Source organism: Betta splendens, chromosome 5 (genome assembly GCF_900634795.4).
Source record: "Betta splendens chromosome 5, fBetSpl5.4, whole genome shotgun sequence".
In the NCBI taxonomy this organism is placed as follows: domain Eukaryota; kingdom Metazoa; phylum Chordata; class Actinopteri; order Anabantiformes; family Osphronemidae; genus Betta; species Betta splendens.
The window spans coordinates 20,138,193-20,160,466 of NC_040885.2; the positions used below are offsets into that span (position 1 = coordinate 20,138,193).

At 47.9% G+C, this 22,274-nt stretch overlaps 2 protein-coding genes across 7 annotated transcripts in view; both read left to right on the forward strand.

The window, feature by feature from the left end:
- Positions 1–22,274, forward strand: part of LOC114855179 (metabotropic glutamate receptor 7) — a 127,165-nt gene that overhangs the window by 63,342 nt on the left and 41,549 nt on the right. The window lies entirely within an intron of this gene.
- Positions 4,333–7,447, forward strand: LOC129604135 (piggyBac transposable element-derived protein 4-like). The gene is made up of 2 exons (XM_055509110.1): positions 4,333–5,252; positions 5,349–7,447. Exons 1-2 carry the CDS (start codon positions 4,386–4,388, stop codon positions 5,895–5,897), a joined length of 1,416 nt encoding a protein of 471 aa, XP_055365085.1. The 5' UTR covers positions 4,333–4,385; the 3' UTR covers positions 5,898–7,447.

Below are 22,274 nucleotides of genomic sequence, written 5' to 3' on the forward strand. Positions count from 1 at the left end.
GATGTAGATCTGCTGCTTTTCAGACTGAAAACCACTCAGCTCCTGTTCTGATCTAAACTCAGGGACGTGATGTTTCACTTCTCTTCCCCTGAGCTGCTGTCGCATATTTACCACATCAGACCGTCTGTTTGCCAAACCTCATCTGTCTGCGCATGTCGGCACAACAGGCTTTTATTAGTGGGAGAGCTGAACAGCTCTCACACTATTGTTATTTTACATGAGTTCCCTCACTTCCCTTCAGCTCATCCCGTGTCCCTCCTGGTTTTCCGTTCAAAGTAAAAGCTTATTTTCTGTCACACTGACTCAGCTCATATATTTCGAAAGGTTTAATGTTTTCCAGCAGAAAACTTTACCAGGTACATTCTCTGTAACACAGAAAGTACATCAGAGGAAGGTTTTAGGTGTGTTCCGAGCCCAGACTGACAGGCTCCGTAGATGCAAACACCTTGTGACACCATCATTTGCTCTGCTCTGGATCCTAGGATCCTAAAGCCTGACGACAGGAGCTAAATGTTTCTCTCTTTGTGGTCAATGAATGAGGCCCTTTTGGAAGCAGACCAGCCATAACACGAGGAGCTGTCATGTCCATTTATTAGGAAGCAGGGCTAAGTGAGAACCTTCAGTGGTGCGAGTCCGACATAAGTACATGTAAACAAATGAATGTGCAGCCGTTTGTCTCTGAACTTGTCAGGAGAACACATCTGTCACGATGCTGACAGCCGCTACTGTACCGGCCCGTAATGTCCAGGACTTACTGCCTCCCCACTAACGATCCTTCCTCTCTGAGCCAACCTTTAAATCTGTGTGAATCACCCACGACTAAATCATTCTTCACTTCAGCCATGTCCTCATCACTGTGTGTGCAGCGCACTGAATCATGGCCTCATTCCACTGCAGCCACCAAGGTTTGGAGTTATGGCAGCGTCAAAATGTGTGTAGACTCACAAGGTCGCAGCCGAGGTGCTGCCAGGGTGTCACAGCTGGAATCCAAAGGAGCTCACCAACAGCCTGGGACCTTTCCCTCCATGACTGATTTAACCCTTGGTCCTTGGTGACACTGCAGTTCAGAGTCACAGTCTGCACCCCAACCGACACAGGGTTTCTATAAAGCAGCTCCGCGACCAGGTTAAATTAGATTAAATTAGCTTAGATCAGGTTATACCAGGTTTGATTAGTTTAACACTAGAACTACTAAGGGACGTACACCTTTACATATACCCCTAACTACGGCTGGGTGATCACTTGTCCGCCACGCTCCAGCTGGCACCCTGCCAAGAGCCGCTTTTGTTACGTAAAGAGGGCCATCACCGACGCACTCTGTGGGGTGGGACGGATGGGCTTGCTGACCCTGCTGCTGCCTGCAAGGCAGAGCAGGGTTCCTACTCAGGTTCCTATGAGTCTATGAGTGACATCCACTGTTACAATGTTCCACCGCTATGTGCTTGGATTTAAAAACGTGAAAGGACGAGTGTCATTGTTGCGGTCTCACCGAAGAAAGCAATGAAAAACATCAACAATACAATAAGACAGTTTTGCTGCTTTGCTTATTTACAAAAAAACTAAATAAATTATTGCACTGTAGCGTTTCCAGAAAAACAAAAAAGACGGCAGTACAGTACAGAGGTTCACAAGCCGCTTTCGGCAGTGCGTCATGGACGGACGTTGTTCTGCCCGCTTTCATGTAGACACGGAACTCTTCACAGTTTTTTCAAACGTAGATTTGGTTAATTTCGTTATTCATTTACAACATGTAAATGCAAATGCTAAAATTACAGAAAAGATAACAGTACATCCATCAAATTTTAACACATGTGCAATAAAAAATATAAACAGAAAACGCTTGAGAGCGTTTCCGTTTTATATTCCGTTTATTTCGTTATTACTTCTTTCACCTGTACCACATAAAGTCATTGCAGAGCTACAGCCGTGTTCCTACAAAGTTAACCAGCTGTTTATTTCGTTATTCCCTCTTTCATGTCCGTCTGGTGAATGAAAGTGGGCGTGGCCATCCACGTCCCAGAGCGGTGACACTGGGGGATGGGAAACACGCATCAACACGGAGCACAAAGATCTGCGTTTCTCTGCTGCTACAGCCTCGGCTGCGTTGGGTTGTTAGTCTCCCTTTCACCTCTACCATATGAAATGAAATGTGTTCCTACGAAGTTGATCAGCCGCTTTCAGAATCAGTATCGTGTTTTTCCCCAGCTTTGAACAGGGAAAACATTTTTTTATTTACAAAAGAATGTTTGTCAAAGTTATTGTCACCAAGAATTACAAAAAAAAACCAGAAGAACAAAAGTACAGCCATATAGTTTGAACAAATGTGCAAAAATAATATAAACAAAAAACTCGTGAAAGCATTTCCGTTTTTATATTCCGTTTATTTACACATAAAAAGTGCCTCGCTGCGTTGGGTTGTTAGTCTCCCTTTCACCTGTACCAAATGAAATGTGTTCCTCCCCAGCTTTGAACAGGGCAAACATTTTTTTATTTACAAAAGAATGTTTGTCAAAGTTATTGTCACCAAAAATTTAAAAAAAAGACAGTACAGCCATATAGTTTGAACAAATGTGTAATTAAAAATATAATATAAACCAAAAACGCTTGAAAGCGTTTCGGTTTTATATTCCGTTTATTTCGTTATTTCCCCTTTCACCCGTACCACATAAAGTCATTGCAGAGTTACAGCTATGTTTCACCAGCCGTTTTCAGCAGTGAGTCATAGACGGACGTTGTTCTGCCCGCTTTCATGTAGACACAGAACTCCTAAAAGTTTTTTCAAACGTAGATTTCATTAATTTCGTTGTTCATATGCAACATGTAAATGCAAATGGTGCACTTGCTATGGGTGATAACGGGCCCACCCTGCATTCACCTGTACCACCGCTACAAACACCTCTCTTATGCTGATAGCAAGTTCCCCACCAATCTCCACACATTTACACGCATAGATAATGCGGGATGGGCCCGGGCCATTCACTCCATCAATGGCTCGTTATCATCCCTAGCAAGTGCCGCACTTGACATGTCAAACGGGCCCTTATCAAATATTTTACACGCGTTCATCCTTTCAGCTATAATAACAGCAAAAGACAGCTCAGTGCAGCATTCGCATTTACATGTTGTTAATGAATCACGTAATTAACGAAATCTACGTTTGAAAACACTTTGAGGAGTTCTGTGTCTACATGAAAGTTACCAGAACAATGTCCGTGTACGTGTCACAGCCGAAGGTGGATGAGGAACCTCTTGGGAACATGGCTGCAGCGCTGCGATGCCTTTCGTGTGGTACAGGTGAAAGGGGAAATAAAGAAATTAACGAAATGTACACATAAAAACACTTTTTTTAACAACAATACAATAAGACAGTTTCAAATCTTTCCCAAATGTGGCGAAGCTTTGTTCATTTACAAAAACAATATATAAATTTCACACAGTATTGCACTGTAACAGCATCAAAAAATACAGAAAAGACGACAGTACACCCATCTAGTTTTAACGAATGTGCAATTAAAAATATAATATAAACCAAAAACGCGTGAAAGCGTTTCGGTTCTATATTCCTTTTATTTCGTTATTTCCCCTTTTACCTGTACCACATAATAAGAGCTACAGCTATGTTTCACCAGCCGTTTTCAGCAGTGAGTCATAGACGGACGTTGTTCTGCCCGCTTTCATGTAGACACGGAACTCTTCACAGTTTTTTGAAACGTAGATTTGGTTAATTTCGTAATTCATTTACAACATGTAAATGCAAATGGTGCACTTGCTATGGGTGATTACAAACACCTCTCTTATGCTGATAGCAAGTTCCCCACCAATCTCCACACATTTACACGCATAGATAATGCGGGATGGGCCCGGACCATTCACTCCATCAATGGCTCGTTACCATCCCTAGCAAGTGCCGCACTTGACATGTCAACATGAATAGCCCCGCCCAGTTTCATTCAACAGACGTCCATAAATACCTGTCTGCAAATATCCAGTTGCTTATCACCACGGACATCGACGAAAGCGACTACTATGGAAAGAAAGTACAACACCTAGCAGGCTTTGGACATGCTCATGGACGGCCTCGACCCCGCTGAATCGGATGGAGGCGAAATAGAAATCCAGCGTGATTCAGCGTCGGAGTCAGAGCAGTCTTCAGGTTGGTTAACGTTCGATATATTTTGTATTGTCTGCCGTGTTGCTGGCGCACGTTGTCAACCATTCCCTGACGCAACTAGCCTTACTACTTACTATTGTTTTATGCATGTCTTTGTGATATGTTTTTGTCTCACGGCTAACGATTTGACATCTTCCTGAATGCAGATGACGAACACTACAGGCAACCGGCCCGAAAAAGAGTTGGTTTGACCGAAAAAGCGAAGGACGGCACTATGTGGCGCGAAGAAAAGCTGGGGACCCGTCTCCGTTTCACCCCGATGGCACCTTACGCTGCAGCCGGTGAGCCCACATCTAGGGTTAGGAGACGCATCACCACCCGACTGCAAAGCTTCCTGTGTCTTGTGACCTCCGACATGCTTGAGAGCATTAGAGAGGCAACAGTGGCACACGGACAAATGGAGAAGCCTGAATGGTTCATTGCCCTATCTGAACTGATGGCTTTCATAGCGGTTATCATTCTTCGGGGGGTCATCAAACTTCCAGCTGTCCCTGACTATTGGTCAGGGACCTTGGGGCACAAACAGATTACTGACATCATGCCACGGGACCGCTTTGTGGACATCATGCGTCACTTGCGGTTTGACGACAAGTCCACCCGCAGCGAGCGTGTAAAAACCGACAGGTTTGCTGCTATTTCTGAACTGTGGGGAGCCTTTGCCTGCAACTGCATCACGTCATACACTCCAGGGCGACACATCACAGTTGACGAGCAGCTCTTCCCGACGAAGACCCGCTGCCCGTTCCTGCAGTATATCGCATCTAAGCCAGACAAGTTTGGCATCAAATTTTGGGTGGCCTGCGACTTGCAAACCAAGTACATTTGCAATGTCATGCCATACCTCGGAAAGGACCCCAGTCGCCCCACGGGAGAGCGACTGGCAGAGAATGTGGTGATGCGGCTGGTGGAACCCTTCCTGGACAAGGGCAGGAATATCGCAACGGACAATTTCTTCACATCGCTAAAGCTTGCACAAAGACTTGAGACCCGGAAAACCACAATCTTGGGCACAATCAGCAAGATCCGTCGTGAGCTCCCGCCATCCGCCAGGGAGACGGAGCGCCAGCTGTTCGCCACCCAGGTACGTTGTAGATGTTTGATGTTTTGTGCTTCTGTGTTTATGTCTTTCCAGTTTGTGTATGAACATGTGAAAATAACAACTTGTCATTTTTATTAGGTGTATTCGACCACCGGTGCCACGCTGACGGTATACCAAGCAAAAGCGAAAAAGGCAGTGAACCTATTGAGCACAATGCATATCATGGTCGACACTGAAAGCACCGGAAAGAAAAAGCCCAGCACGGTCCTCCAGTACAACACTGCAAAGTGTGGCGTGGACATCGTGGACCACATGGTGCGTGAATACACTGTGCGCAAGGGAACACGGCGCTGGCCAGTCGCCGTGTTCTACAACATGATTGACATGGCAGCGCTGAATGCACATGTGCTCTATCAAGCCTGCACGGGTACGAAGGAGAGACGGGTGGACTTCTTGGCAGAGCTTGCGATGGAGTTGGCACACTCCTATGTCGCTGGGAAAAAGGCTCTGAGAGAGGAACTGCTACGAAAAGAACCTGCCACGCCTAGCCCTGGAAAAAGATCTGTGTGCCAAATAAAACATCGCTGTAAAGAGAACCGCACGATCAAGCGATGTGCTGGCTGCTACAAATACACATGTGGACAGTGTATCAAGCAAAGACCATGGACATGCCACTTCTGTGACTAGTGACTGCAACGCAAAGCAGACAAAAAACGAACAATGTGTCATTGTTTTACACTTACCCACTTGGTTGTAATTGGTTGTAATTTTTGGTGACAGCGCAAACCATGTGTGAACTGTGTGAACTTTTTTTTATGAAGCCTCGCCACATTTGAGAAAAATCTAAAACTGTCTTCTATCATTGGAGGTGATCTTTGTATATTTTTAACATGGGAATAATTCTGCGATAACTTTTTATGTGTAAATAAACGGAATATAAAACGGAAATGCTTTCACGAGTTTTTTGTTTATATTATTTTTGCACATTTGTTCAAACTATATGGCTGTACTTTTGTTCTTCTGTTTTTTTTTTTTGTAATTTTTGGTGACAATAACTTTGACAAACATTCTTTTGTAAATAAAAAAATGTTTTCCCTGTTCAAAGCTGGGGAAAAACACGATACTGATTCTGAAAGCGGCTGATCAACTTCGTAGGAACACATTTCATTTCATATGGTAGAGGTGAAAGGGAGACTAACAACCCAACGCAGCCGAGGCTGTAGCAGCAGAGAAACGCAGATCTTTGTGCTGCGTGTTGATGCGTGTTTCCCATCCCCCAGTGTCACCGCTCTGGGACGTGGATGGCCACGCCCACTTTCATTCACCAGACGGACATGAAAGAGGGAATAACGAAATAAACAGCTGGTTAACTTTGTAGGAACACGGCTGTAGCTCTGCAATGACTTTATGTGGTACAGGTGAAAGAAGTAATAACGAAATAAACGGAATATAAAACGGAAACGCTCTCAAGCGTTTTCTGTTTATATTTTTTATTGCACATGTGTTAAAATTTGATGGATGTACTGTTATCCTTTCTGTAATTTTTGGTGACGTTACAGTGCAAACTATATTTGAACTAGTTTTTTTTTTTTAGTAAATAAACAGAACTTCGCCACATCTGAGAAGGATCTAAAACTGTCTTGTTGTATTGTTGATGTCTCTTATTGCTTTTTGCTCCTATTGCACATCCTTTCATGTTGTAAATCCAAGCACATAGCTGTGGAACATTGTAACAGTGGATGTCACTCATAGACTCATAGGAACTGTGCAGCCTTGCAGACAGGAGCAGGGTCAGCAAGCCCACGCAACCCACCACCTAGAGTGCGTCACTGATGGCCCTCTTTACCTAACAAAGGCAGCTGTTCACAGATGATTCAGGGTCTCAGCTAGCCGAGCAGATCATTTGACCACCTTCTAGTAGGAATGGGTATATTTAGAAAACCCAGTAGTTCTAGTGTTAAATCAGGTTAAATCAGGTTTTAATAGTTTAGATCACGTTAGATTAGTTTAGGTCAGTTTCTTAGTCAGTTTCTGTCCTGTAGCAGTGACCACAGTAAATACAGAACAGACCACAGGATGTAATTGTGACAGAATGCAAGAGTAAGTGTCTGTTTCACATGACTGGTCTTTGTACATTTGGTGCTTTCCTTTTTTATAAGTTTTTCTAAATTATTTGTGACAATATGTTGCACAGGCTGTTTGGCACCTTAATTTCATTGCACATTGTTGTAATGACAAATAAAGTCTTCTTCTCTGATCTCATCATTGTGTCAGGGCTCGGGCAGGCAGACGGCGAACCCACATGCACAGCACGGAGGCGATATTATAATCAACAAAAGGGTTTATTCTTAAAGGCACGGTCAGACGGTCCAGGTCATACACGAAAAGGCTCGGCGAAAGTACAGACAGGGAACAGGCAAAAACTCACGGTAAGTAGATAATCCAGGGTCGGGCAGGATACACGATACAGACAGGAACAAGACACGAGAAACACGAACACTCAGGGAACTCAACTCAACAATCTGGCAAATGACTACGGGAACAGGAGGTGACTAAATACAAAGGTGAGTAATTAACTGATACAGTGCAGGTGAGGATAACGATCAGGTGGAGCAGGGACAGCTGTGACAAGACAAAAACCGGAAGTGAAGCTAGAACACAAAACAGAGACCGGGAGACTACCAAAATAAAACAGGAAACCACTAGACACAAGAACACAAATCATGACAGTACCCCCCCCCCTATGGCGCCTTCCACGGCGCCCACGGAAGCCCCCCCCCCAAACCAGGGCGGGCGGAGGGTGGCCCCAGGAGGAGGGACCGAACCCCTACCCCACAAGGCACACGAGCAGGGTGGGTGGAGGGAGGACCGGAGGAGGGTCAAGGCAAGAGTCCATATCACAAAGTCCACGAACAGGAAAACATGAAGTCCAGGGAGTCCCTCACGGAGGGTGATGGCGTGGCGAGACCCTGCCCAGCAGCCGCTGAGCCAGGGTGGCACTCTTAGTGCCCTTGGGCTGGGCCGATGTCCCCGGGAGCCACCCCGAATGGCAACGTCCTCCAGGCGGACGCTGATCCGATGGGCTGAGGAGTCGAGGCGGACGTCGCCGCAGGAGGCAGCGCCATCCGGGCAGCAGGAGGCGCCGAGGGCGAGGCCACCAGTCCGGCGGCCGAGACAAGGACGAGGCAGGAACCAGCGGCGTCCTCCTTGGACCACCGCGACGAGAGCCAGGAACCAGCGGCGTCCTCCTTGGACCACCGCGACGAGAGACAGGAACCAGCGGCGTCCTCCTTGGACCACCGCGACGAGAGACAGGAACCAGCGGCGTCCTCCTTGGACCACCGCGACGAGAGACAGGAACCAGCGGCGTCCTCCTTGGACCACCGCGACGAGAGACAGGAACCGATGCAGGTGCGGCCGGAGCCGAGCCGCCAGGAACCGATGCAGGTGCGGCCGGAGCCGGGCCGCCAGGAACCGATGCCGGTGCGGCCGGAGCCGGGCCGCCAGGAACCGATGCAGGTGCGGCCGGAGCCGGGCCGCCAGGAACCGATGCAGGTGCGGCCGGAGCCGGGCCGCCAGGAACCGATGCAGGTGCGGCCGGAGCCGGGCCGCCAGGAACCGATGCTGGTGCGGCCGGAGCCGGGACGGGCGCGACCCCCTCCTGGAGGTCCGCCGGGACTGCGGCGGGAGCGACCCCCTCCTGGGGGTCCGCCGGGACTGCGGCGGGAGCGACCCCCTCCTGGGGGTCCGCCGGGACTGCGGCGGGAGCGACCCCCTCCTGGGGGTCCGCCGGGACTGCGGCGGGCGCGACCCCCTCCTGGGGGTCCGCCGGGACTGCGGCGGGCGCGACCCCCTCCTGGGGGTCCGCCGGGACTGCGGCGGGCGCGACCCCCTCCTGGGGTCCGCCGGGACTGCGGCTGGCGCGACCTCCTCCTGGGGGCGCGCAGGAACTGCGGCTGGCGCGACCTCCTCCTGGGGGCGCGCAGGAACTGCGGCTGGCGCGACCTCCTCCTGGAGGCGCGCAGGAACTGCGGCTGGCGCGACCTCCTCCTGGAGGCGCGCAGGAACTGCGGCTGGCGCGACCTCCTCCTGGAGGCGCGCAGGAACTGCGGCTGGCGCGACCTCCTCCTGGAGGCGCGCAGGAACTGCGGCTGGCGCGCCCTCCTCCTGGAGGCGCGCAGGAACTGCGGCTGGCGCGACCTCCTCCTGGAGGCGCGCAGGAACTGCGGCTGGCGCGACCTCCTCCTGGAGGCGCGCAGGAACTGCGGCTGGCGCGACCTCCTCCTGGAGGCGCGCAGGAACTGCGGCTGGCGCGACCTCCTCCTGGAGGCGCGCAGGAACTGCGGCTGGCGCGACCTCCTCCTGGAGGCGCGCAGGAACTGCGGCTGGCGCGACCTCCTCCTGGAGGCGCGCAGGAACTGCGGCTGGCGCGACCTCCTCCTGGAGGCGCGCAGGAACTGCGGCTGGCGCGACCTCCTCCTGGAGGCGCGCAGGAACTGCGGCTGGCGCGACCTCCTCCTGGAGGCGCGCAGGAACTGCAGGTGCTGCCTCCTCCTGGAGGCCGGCGGGCGCTGCGGCTCCAAGGGTGACGGGGACTGGAACGACCGCTACAGGGCCGACGGGAACGGGGAATGGAACGACCGCTACAGGGCCGACAGGAACGAGGTCAGAGACAGGGGTGCCCTCTACTTGGCCCACGGGAACGCCCTCTACTTGGCCCACGGGAACGCCCTCTACTTGGCCCACGGGAACGCCCTCTACTTGGCCTACGGGAACGCCCTCTACTTGGCCTACGGGAACGCCCTCAACTTGGTCGACAGGGACAGGAGCTGGAACGACCTCAACTTGGTCGACAGGGACAGGAACTGGAACGACCTCAACTTGGTCGACAGGGACAGGAACGACCTCAACATGGCCGACAGGAACAGGAACTGGAACGACCTCAACTTGGTCGACAGGAACAGGAACTGGAACGACCTCAACTTGGTCGACAGGAACTGGAACGACCTCAACATGGCCGACAGGAACAGGAACTGGAACGACCTCAACATGGTCGACAGGGGCAGGGACTGGAACGACCTCAACATGGCCGACAGGAACAGGAACTGGAACGACCTCAACTTGGTCGACAAGAACTGGAACGACCTCAACATGGCCGACAGGAACTGGAACGACCTCAACATGGCCGACAGGAACTAGAACGGCGTCCTCCTCTGAGGAGCCGACAGGAACTGGAACTAGAACGGCCTCAATATGGCCGACGGGAACAGGAACGGCGTCCTCCTCTGAGGAGCCGACAGGAACTAGAACGGCGTCCTCCTCTGAGGAGCCGACAGGAACTAGAACGGCCGCAACATGGCCGACAGGGACTGGAACGGCCGCAACATGGCCGACAGGGACTGGAACGGCGTCAACTCCGGAGCTGGCATGACAACTTACGGCTGCCGAGCTCGACGGGGAAGACGACGGGCCTGATTGGGTGGGGTTAACAATCGTCAGACGGGCGGTGCCCTCTGACGGGGACAAGGACGGAACTGGGGTCTGGGCAACACACGACTGATCTGGGGTCTGGGCGACACACGACTGATCTGGGGTCTGGGCGACACACGGCTGATCTGGGGTCTGGGCGACACACGGCTGATCTGGGGTCTGGGCGACACACGGCTGATCTGGGGTCTGGGCGACACACGGCTGATCTGGGGTCTGGGCGACACACGGCTGATCTGGGGTCTGGGCGACACACGGCTGATCTGGGGTCTGGGCGACACACGGCTGATCTGGGGTCTGGGCGACACACGGCTGATCCGGGGTCTGTGCGACACACGGCTGATCTGGGGTCTGGACTAGGTTCGACTGGGCTGGGGCCTGGAGACGACAGGGCTGCACCGGGGCATGAGTAACACACGGCTGAACTGGGGTCTGGACTAGGTTCGGCTGAACTGGGGTCTGGACTAGGTTCGACTGGACTGGGGCCTGGAGACGACAGGGCTGCACCAGGGCATGAGCATGGCGAGGCTGACCTGACTGAGAGGTGGGACATGAAGCGGCCGCTGGCTGCAGGCCCGGGAGTTGCAGGGCCTCACGCAGGACAGGCTCCCTCAGGACGAGAGCGGCTGCTTCCTGGAACAGTTGTTCTCTCGCGCCCTGGTCTGCTGCCGAATCGGCGGTGTTCATGAGGTGGGCGAAGAGAAACGCCACCGGAGGAGAGCAGAGGAGGTGGACCCGTCGGGCGACGCTGTCTGGGATGCCCGCTATCAGAGAGACACAGTCAGTTAGAGAATCAAGGGGCTCCTCTGTCGGAGAAGGGGACTGCTCGGTCCCCATGACCGAGACCGCGGGACCCGGAATCCTGGAACCGCGCCGCCGCCGGCGCCGTCCGGAGCAGCTGCGACTGTCCGTCGTTTGGGGCGCTGGGAGCGGTGTGGACCGGACCTCTGTACCGGGACCCGCATGGTGAACCGGGACCGCGGCGTCTGGAGCTTGGGCTGGAGACTGGGGAAAACACGACTGAACTGGAGATTGAACCGCGCGCGGCTGAACTGGGGACTGAGCAGCGCGCGGCTGAACTGGAGACTGAGCAGCGCGCGGCTGAACTGGAGACTGAGCAGCGCGCGGCTGACTTGGAGACTGAGCAGCGCGCGGCTGACTTGGAGACTGAGCAGCACGCGGCTGAACTGGAGACTGAGCAGCGCGCGGCTGACTTGGAGACTGAGCAGCGCGCGGCTGAACTGGAGACTGAGCAGCGCGCGGCTGACTTGGAGACTGAGCAGCGCGCGGCTGAACTGGCGACTGAGCAGCGCGCGGCTGAACTGGAGACTGAGGACCGCGTGAGAGCAGGAAATCCTCCCAGGGAAATAACCATGGAGCTGGGCAGGTTGGTGCAGGCACAACGATCCGACGAGGCGGAGAGGAGGAAACCGAAACCATACTTTCGCGGGAGAGTTATATTTGCCGTAAAAAACAAAGGAAAAACAGTCACTGACCTGACCGGAGGCTAAGTGCTGGCTGGGTCCAAGTGTGGCCAGATTGTTCTGTCAGGGCTCGGGCAGGCAGACGGCGAACCCACATGCACAGCACGGAGGCGATATTATAATCAACAAAAGGGTTTATTCTTAAAGGCACGGTCAGACGGTCCAGGTCATACACGAAAAGGCTCGGCGAAAGTACAGACAGGGAACAGGCAAAAACTCACGGTAAGTAGATAATCCAGGGTCGGGCAGGATACACGATACAGACAGGAACAAGACACGAGAAACACGAACACTCAGGGAACTCAACTCAACAATCTGGCAAATGACTACGGGAACAGGAGGTGACTAAATACAAAGGTGAGTAATTAACTGATACAGTGCAGGTGAGGATAACGATCAGGTGGAGCAGGGACAGCTGTGACAAGACAAAAACCGGAAGTGAAGCTAGAACACAAAACAGAGACCGGGAGACTACCAAAATAAAACAGGAAACCACTAGACACAAGAACACAAATCATGACACATTGTGCAGAGGGAGATGATGCATGATTTATAGGAAAGTGTAGGGATGAGCTCTGCTTAGGGATGCCATGAATATTAAAAATATATATATATATATTCTCACAATGGAGCTCTTCATGCTGTTGCAAGAGAAAACTATTCCACAATTTAAATGGCATGACTGGTATTTTAGTGGTACTGTGGTCAGAGCTCAGTGAAACGACTATTAGTGTGGACACTAAATATTAATGATTATTGACCAGATATTCTTCATATTCTGCTACATTTTAATCTTTCACCAACATGTTCATATTCTGTCTGCATGAAGATAATTGAACCCTGATGCAGGGATGTAAATATTCAAGTCCAGTAGATGTGAGGGGTCACAGAGTTGACCCCTGCGGAGCCGAAGCCAAATGTTTAATTCATTTGTTTAATAAAACGCAGGTGTGGTGGAAATTTTCCATAAAGAAGCAGATGAGAGAGTTGTCCTTTTGTGCGATTTATTGAAATAATAAAGAAAATAAAAATAATGGGGAAAGCAAATAAAAAGCATGGATGTTGATCGTGCACATCAACAAACCAAAAACCAGCTGGGGAGATCAGTGCACACACCACGAAGGTGTGATGCAAAGAGCCCACGATCCTCAAGTTGCTTCTGCCTTTTAGCTTCTCTGTCCGACTAAGGTGGAATGTCTTTCTAACCCAATCAAATTACATGCACCATCTCCTCCCTGTCGCAGTGTGTGTGAAGATATTTACATTCTCACACCTGCATTGCTGACGTCCAACTATCTGTGAGAAAGGAGCACAGAGTCTCAACAGACAGAGACACAACTCCCTGACCTTGGGTTTGGGAGCTAGAGTTGAGAGTCTATCAGGCAGAGACAACCATTGAACAATGTAGGTGAAATGTCAAATGCATACAGTAAGACAAAACATAAGATATTAATTGCAGAACATAAGTCATAACTCGTATAATAACTGCATAGAAATCCATAGAAATAAGGAAGACACATAAAAATAAGGAAGAGACAATTTTTCCCATAACAGCAGGGCCACAACAAACATCCTGCTTCATAAATCTGTTCCATCGTGCTGCAGTTCTGCAGATGAATTTGAGATGAGATGTGGCCCAATATAAGACCTGCATGAAGATCTGAGCAGATGGGAGGAAAATCCATCATTTCTATCTCTGAAGCCAGACGAAGGACGTGGACGTATGATGTGCTTCACTGCTTCCAGACATCTTAAGTCCTCATTTAATCAGATTCAGAGCAGAAGAGGTTGTCTCCTAATGGATGGGGGGGGGGTGCAACCAGCTGCTTAAACCAAACAAACCAGTGACGCAAAACAATAGGCACAAAATAAAAAAAAAAAAAATAAGGATGTACCTTCGACTGACACATTAATAACTAAACAACTGCTGTACTGTGGTTAACTGTTACATTAATATTAATACTAATAGCAGTGTTAAGGTATGTGCACACACTCACACTCAGGGCAGGTGTTGCGACCCAAGATGCCCAGACAGAACCTCCAAGGCAGAGCTGCAACAGCCACAGAGACAGCACACGGGTCCGGAGTGGACCACTGTGGGTCAACACTAGCGGAACAGGGCCCACTCCATTGGCCCGACCATATCCTCTGGCACCACATTGGGGCGTGGCCGGCAATTGGTGGGGGCTGGCAGAAGAGACCAGGCAGCAGATCTAACCCCTTGCACACCAACCGTACCACATGCATACGGCACACTCACATCAACAACCACTACCACAAACCCTCCCACAAACCTCTACTCAATCATACGTGAACCCATGCACTCTCGAATACATTCTCAATCCCAAACCATTCGCTTGTTCTCATTTATAGGGAGGGTAGGTCCCTGGTACGCCAACCCATGTGGCCCCAAGGTCCACAGCACCTCCTGAGGTCTTTGGAAGACCGCCAGTTTCCCGAGGGGTCCAGCAAACAGAGCCATCAAAACGAAGGCATTGTCCTTCAGCCCCCCCCCCCCCCCCCCCCCCCCCCCCAGCCTCCCCACTTAAGTGGTAACACTTAACCTTAAGTGTTAACACTGCGCATGCGCATTTACACGGTGTTCAAGGCCTGCTCATGTACTGTCGTAGCGGGCCAATATTCCGATCCGTAGAGGGCCACTGGGCGGACCACCGTCGTACAGATCTTCCCCTTTGAGGCGGTCTAGCATTCTTTGATCACAAAGAACACCAGTCACCTGCGGCCAATTCAGCAAAGCTGCTTGGATCCGCACTCTAACGTCAGGGGTGATACTGTCGTCGCTGCTGATGACTGATCCCAGGTATCCAAACTCTACTGTCTTCTTTAGCTCTTTGTTGGCAATGCTGATGGCGCCATTGATTTGGGGGCTGCTTTCCATATATTCTGTGATACCCCAGCGTCTGTCACCAGCATCTGACAGAGCTGGTGACTTTATTGTAGAGGACTTTGATCCATTCAACATAGGCCTCAGGGACTCCATGTGATTGAAGTGAATGCCATATGAGGTCATGGGGGGCTTGGTGAAAAGCTTTCTCAAGATCGAGGAATGCCATGATGGTCTGGTTCTTGACAGCCAAGAAGCTTCCAGACTTGGGATGTCGTCCGGCGGGTGTGTGAATTCTGATCCCAGAGAAGTAATCGCTCCAACGCCTCAGGATGGCAGGCAGATCTAGCAGGACTTGGTGGTTGTCGTCCTTGATGTTCTTGATCTGGCCGATATCTTGTGTTGAGCAATAGCAAGTGGATGCGAGGTGGTAGATTTTGTTGGCCCCCTCTGGCATGCCCAGGTTGGTGTACAGCTGGTCCTAGTGAGCTGCTTTTGCTGCTGCAACATCTCTCTTCGCCGCTGACTTGCAATTCCGGTAGTGCTGGTGGTCACCGACTGCTTTGACTGCTTTGCCATTTTTCTGATCTTCTGCGCTTTTTGGTCCCACCACCAAATTTGCTTCTCGATGAAGTGTTTTCCCGGTTGCGTTTCTCCCAGCACATTGCTGGGAGAAACGCAACACTGCACTGTAATGCTGTCCCAGATGGAGTTAACTGGCTGGGCAAGGTCGATGTCCAGTTGGCCAAGTGCTGCCTTGAGGTGTTCTTTGTATCTTGGTAATTTCCACCATTTAGTTGTCAGAGGGAATGACCTTGGCGTTGGATACTAGCTTTAGATGGTTTCGATGCATTGGCCAGTAGTCATTTTGATATAATCGTCCACGGCTGGCATAGGTGATCAGATGGGACAACCGCTTCTTAAAGAAGGTGTTGACAACCGCAAGGTTATGGGCTTCCGCAAGACCCAAGATCCTGCAGCCTTCGTCGTTCCTTGCACCATATCCTTGGCCACCATGATGTTGTTCGTAGCCGTCCCTTCTGGCACCAACGTGGCCGTTGAGGTCGCCACGGATGGCCAAGTACTCTTCCTGTCAGGTGGTCTTCCAACTTCATCCAAAACTTGTCTTTATCTTCATCCGAGTATCCCACTTGGGGGGCGTACCAAAAAAACACTCGTAAATCTGCAGTTACTGAGTTGATGTCTAGTAACATGAGACAGATGGATACTCAGTTGACGGCCATGACACTGTCCTTAAGCTTCGAGCTGACCGCTATCCCAACTCCATTTTGGGTCTTTTTTGGCCATTATAGTTTTGTAGCCTTCGCCGATGTCTCTGGCTCTTTTTCCACTCCATTTGGTCTCTTAAATGCACGCAATGTCGATGCAGCGGGTCTTCAGGGCAGTGGCTAGTTCACAATTTCTTTGTGTAATGGTTCCAAGGAGTAAATGGACTTGCTCCTTTAGCCCACTACATCCATGGGCGGGAAGCCCTTGCTGATTTCCCACGACATTCAGGCAAAGACGGCGCGTGTCGTCTGAGGGGAACGCCCTAGCAGCTGGCTACTCGGACTGCAGTCTTCATTGGGCCCTGGACAGAGGTTGGCCCTCAATGCACAGCCACAGAGTATGTGTGTAGTTTTGAGTGGAGCACAACACGGGACGAACATTAACATGCTTGAGCGAGAGAATGGGTAAGTGTGACAGAGGGGTGAGAGTGGTTCTGGCTGCACTGCTTGTGGTCCCTCGGCAGTGGTACTGCCGTCCCTGAGTCTCGTCTATCTATAGTGGTAAACTATAGATTCTGTCCAGTTAATAGAGTATTCTGAAAGTGCAATTTATCTATAAGGTTGATAGTTGGAGGAAGAGGTGTCTGTGGCTCCAGGAGAAACAGTAACACATCGTCATCATATAAGCTTATTTTGTGATTTACTGATTTGGTCGATATTCCAGTAATTCCTTTATGCTGTCTTATTGCTGCGACTAGAGGTTCAATTTATATTGCAAATAGTGATTGAGAAAGTGGACAGCCCTGTCTGGTCCCTCTATGCAGATTAAACCTTAGTGAGGTCTGGTTATTTGTTCTGACTGCGGCGTTTGCTGAGCTGTATAATATTTTGATCCAGTCTATGAATGATTTCCCAATGCTAAATTGATGCAGAGTGGCTAAAAGAAACTCTATCGAAAGCCTTTTCTGCATCTAAGGAGACAATGGCTGACTCTAGTTTATGGGTGGTGACATAATCAATTAAGTTGATTAATCTGTTGATATTGTTTGTTGTCTGTCTACCTTTAATGAAGCCTGTTTGATCAGAGTGAATTATATATTGAGCGATTTTTTCTAGTCTTCTAGCAAGTGCTACTTGCACACTATTTTTAGATCTACATTTATTAGTAAAATTGGTCTGTAACTGAAGCGTAGGGTCTTTTCCTGGTTTTTGGAGCAGGCCTATGAAGGCTGAATTCATATTGGTGGGTAATAAATGCTGTTGTTTAAGTTCGACTACCATTTTGCTGGGTGCCAGCATGGACCAGAACTCTTTATAAAATTCAGTTTTAAATAAATGATATCTTTATGATGGATTCCCTATCCATCATAAAAATATCATTTATTTCATAGGGGTCATGAATGATGTCCCTTTTCTTATTAATTATTGAATGGATGGTTTGTTTTTCCTCATTGTTTTTTAGTTGGTAGGCTAAAAATTTACCAGATTTACAGTATTGGCATGGTCAAAGTTTTCGTAACGTAACAGTTCTATCTGAAATTGAGTTTTACGATCAATTACATTATTTAGTTCCAGCTTTAGATTTCTTTTTCAAGGACATCATTGGTTAGAGAGAATTTTTTTTTCTAATTCTAATTCATTTAACATGTCATTTTTGTGTGTGTGTGTGTGTGTGTGTGCGTGTGTGCGTGTGTGCGTGCGTGCGTGCGTGCGTGCGTGCGTGCGTGCGTGCGTGCGTGCGTGCGTGCGTGCGTGCGTGTTTGATGAATATGAAATTATTTACCATGCATAACTGCCTTTCCAGTTTCCCATAGAACACAAGATGAGGTTCCTGGTGTGTCATTGTTTTCCATAAAGGTTGCCCACTCTCTCTTCACAAAACTGATGAATTCTTGATCATAATGATGTATTAAATTTCCAATTGCTGCTTTGTGATGTGATGATGAACTTAGTCTTAGTCAAGGAAACAGAAACTGGTGCATGATCACTGATTGTGATAGAATGGATACTAGAATGGATACAGTCAGAGACATTTGGTAAGACTGAGTTACAGTATTTACTAAAATATAATCTATACGGGAGTGCAAACGATGTGGGCTTTGTGGCTAATTGGAGCACTTTTTGTGGAAAACCTGGGCTGATTAGAAGAGACGGCGTCCATCCCACGTTGAACGGAGCCTATCTGCTCTCTAGTAACATGGCCATGTTGCTTAGTCTCCCCACTCCGTGACAACTCAGAGTGGAGCCCAGGACGCAGAGTCGCAGTCTTTCACGCCTCTTTGCATGTTCTCTACAGCCGCCACCCACTCTTAGTCTTAGTTATCGCATAGAGACTGTGTCTGCTCCCCGACCACCTAAACTATTCAAGTCGCAAACAAATCAAAGAGGAGTGAACCAGAATTACCAGAATTTAATAAACATAAAAACAGTTCCTCTTACAGAACAACGTAACAGTAAGTTAATAAAGTGTGGTTTATTAAATATCAGATCTCTCCCATCTAAATCCTTGTTAATAAATGACTTGATAAGTGACCATCAAATAGATCTGTTCTGTCTCACTGAAACCTGGCTGCAGCAGGATGAATATGTTACTTTAAATGAGTCGACTCCAATGAAACACATGAACTATTATGTTCCAAGAAGTACAGGTAGAGGTGGAGGAGTAGCAGCAATTTATAAATCAGATTTATTAATTACTCCTAAACCTAAACATAGTTATAACTCATTTGAGAGCCTCACTCTGAGCCTTTCTCACCCAGACTCTAAAACTCAGAAGCCAGTTGTGTTTTGTATTGTTTACCGTCCTCCTGCTCCATATTCGGAGTTCTTAACTGAATTCTCTGAATTCTTATCTGACCTAGTTCTTAGCACAGATAAAGTCATTGTAGTGGGAGACTTTAACATTCATGTAGATGTTGACAGCAACTGTCTCAGCACTGCTTTTAACTCCTTAATAGACTCTATTGGTTTTACACACCAGGTAAATGAACCCAGTCATCGTTTTAACCATACCCTCGATCTTTTTCTGACATATGGGGTTGAAATTGATAATTTAATAGTTCGTCCCCAAAACCCTCTGTTATCTGACCATTTTTTCTTAACTTTTGAATTTAGCACAATTGACTTTACAATAGCTGGAAGGAAATGTTACTATAACAGATGTTTATCTGACAACGCTGTTGCCAGATTCAAGCAGATGATTCCATCATCTTTTGCCTCAATGTCTTGTAGATACACAGAGAACGGTCACCTTAATCCTTATGAACAGGTTGACTGTCTTGTAGATGATGCTGCAGCTTCTCCACGTACAATTTTAGACACAGTGGCTCCTCTGAAGAAGAAGACAGTGAAAAGGAGGAGGTTAGCTCCGTGGTATAACTCAGAGATCCGCAGCCTAAAGCAAAGGACCAGACCACTAGAAAGACAGTGGGGTTCCAACAAAATAAATGTAAACTGCATTGCATGGAAGGACAGTCTAATAAAATATAAAAAAAAGCACTTTGTGCTGCTAGAAAAACATATTATTCCTCCCTAATTGAGGAAAACAAAAACAACCCCAGGTTTCTTTTCAGCACTGTAGCCAGGCTGACTAAAAGTCATAGCTGTGTTGAGTCTACTATCCCCTTAAATCTCAGCAGCAATGACTTTACTTTACTATGGAATTATCATCATTAGAAAAAACATTCAACAGCAACTTCTTCCAAACGACAGAATGCACTGTCTAGATCCATCAACTTTAAATATTCCAAATCCTCTGTCTTACCAAGACAGCTTCTTCCCCATAACTCATATGGAGTTAACCTCAATAATCAACTTTTCCAAGTCGTCCACTTGTCTTTTAGATCCAATCCCAACCAGATTACTCAAAGAGGTTCTACCTTTAATCAGCTCGTCCATATTAAATCAAATCAACCAATCTTTACAACTAGGCTATGTACCACAGGCTTTTAAGGTGGCTGTGGTCAAACCTCTATTGAAAAAACCAACCCTGGACCCTGGACAACTAGCCAACTATAGGCCCATTTCAAATTTACCCTTTATTTCCAAGATTCTGGAAAAAATCTAAAATTATTTGACCACCTGAGTGGGAATAACCTGTACGAAGATTTTCAGTCAGGATTTAGAAAACATCATAGCACAGAAATAGCTCTGGTTAGAGTCACTAATGATCTTCTATTAGCTTCGGACAATGGTCTAGTTTCTGTCCTTGTCTTGTTAGATCTTAGTGCTGCATTTGATACAATTGATCATAACATTCTATTACAGACACTAGAACATAGAATCGGGATTGAAGGAACAGCATTGGGATGGTTTCAATCCTATTTGTTGAACAGATTCCAGTTTGTTCATGTTAATGAGGAATTCTCCACATGCACAAGGATTAGCTATGGAGTACCACAGGGTTCTGTGCTGGGTCCAATTCTGTTTAGCCTATATATGTCTCCTCTAGGTGAGATTATTAGAAAGCATTTTATTAATTTTCATTTTTATGCAGATGATACTCAGCTATATATGTCCTTGCAACCAAATGAAACAGATCAACTAGTCAAAATTCAGGGTTGTTTAAAAGACATCAAATCCTGGACGTCCCAAAACTTCCTTCAACTAAATTCAGATAAAACTGTAATTCTTATTGTAGGGCCTAAAAATCTGAGAGAGACTATTGAGTCAGATAGCCACCCTGGATGGCATAACATTAGCTTCAGATTCTACTGTGAGGAACATTGGTGTCATCTTTGACAGGGATCTCTCTTTTACATCATACATTAAACAAATCTCGAGAACCGCCTCCTTCCATCTTAGAAATATAACTAAAATGATAAGCATCCTCTCTCAGAGTGATGCAGAGAAACTGATCCATGCATTTACCTCTAGGCTGGACTACTGTAACTCGTTACTCATAGGATGTCCTAACAGCTCCTTAAAAGCCTACAGCTTATTCAAAATGCTACAGCCAGAGTCCTGACAGGACTTAGAAAGAGAGATCACATTTCTCCTAAATTAGCTTCTCTGCACTGGCTGCCTGTAAAATGTAGGATAGAATTTAAAGTTCTCCTACTCACCTACAAAGTACTCAATGATAAAACTCATTCTTATCTTAAAGACCTCATAGTTCCTTATGCTCCCAGCAGAACACTTTGTTCTCAGAGTGCTGGGCTACTTGTGGTTCCTAGAGTCTTTAAATGTAGAACGGGAGGCAGAGCTTTTAGCTACCTAGCTCCAACCATCCTGCCTGTGCTCTGTTGTTGCTTGTTGTTGCTTGTTGTTGTTGCTGTGCTTTTCTCTCTCTCTATCCTCTCACCCCAACCGGTCGAGGCAAATGGCCGCCCACATCCAGCCTGGTTCTGCTGGAGGTTTCTTCCTCGTTAGAGAGGGAGTTTTTCCTCTCCACTGTTGCTGTCAAATTAAATGCTTGCTGTATGTGGGATTTGTTGGGTTTAGTTGTGTAAGGTTTTAAACCTTACTTTGTAAAGTGCCTTGAGATAACTTTGTTGTGATTTGGGGCTATGTAAATAAAATTGAATTGAATTGAATTGAATTGTATTGAATTGAATTGAATTGAATTGAATTGAATTGAATTGAATTGAATTGAATTGAATTGAATTGAATTGAATTGAATTGAATTGAATTGAATTGAATTGAATTGAATTGAATTGAATTGAATTGAATTGAAAGTGGTGAACTGGAGAGAAGAAGGTGTATTTTGTGGAGGTGGGGTGAAAAGAAAGTCAGGACACAGAGGTCACAGAGACCAAAATCATCCATGTACTTTTTTAGGGTCTGTACTGATTGCCAGTTCGTTTCTCACAGCCTTCCTTAGCCTGCCCAACTCTAGGTTACATTCTTAATTTAATTCTCCTTTTATAAGTTTAGAACCAGAGTGAGCAGACAGTGATAATGCCTGAGTGTAATCTGTAGCTTTGGAAATATTAGTTTTTGTAGTACAGTAAGACAATGTCTGCTTGTAGGGTTTTTAAATGGTTAAATATTTTAAAACTTTTCTCCATCTTATGGATTC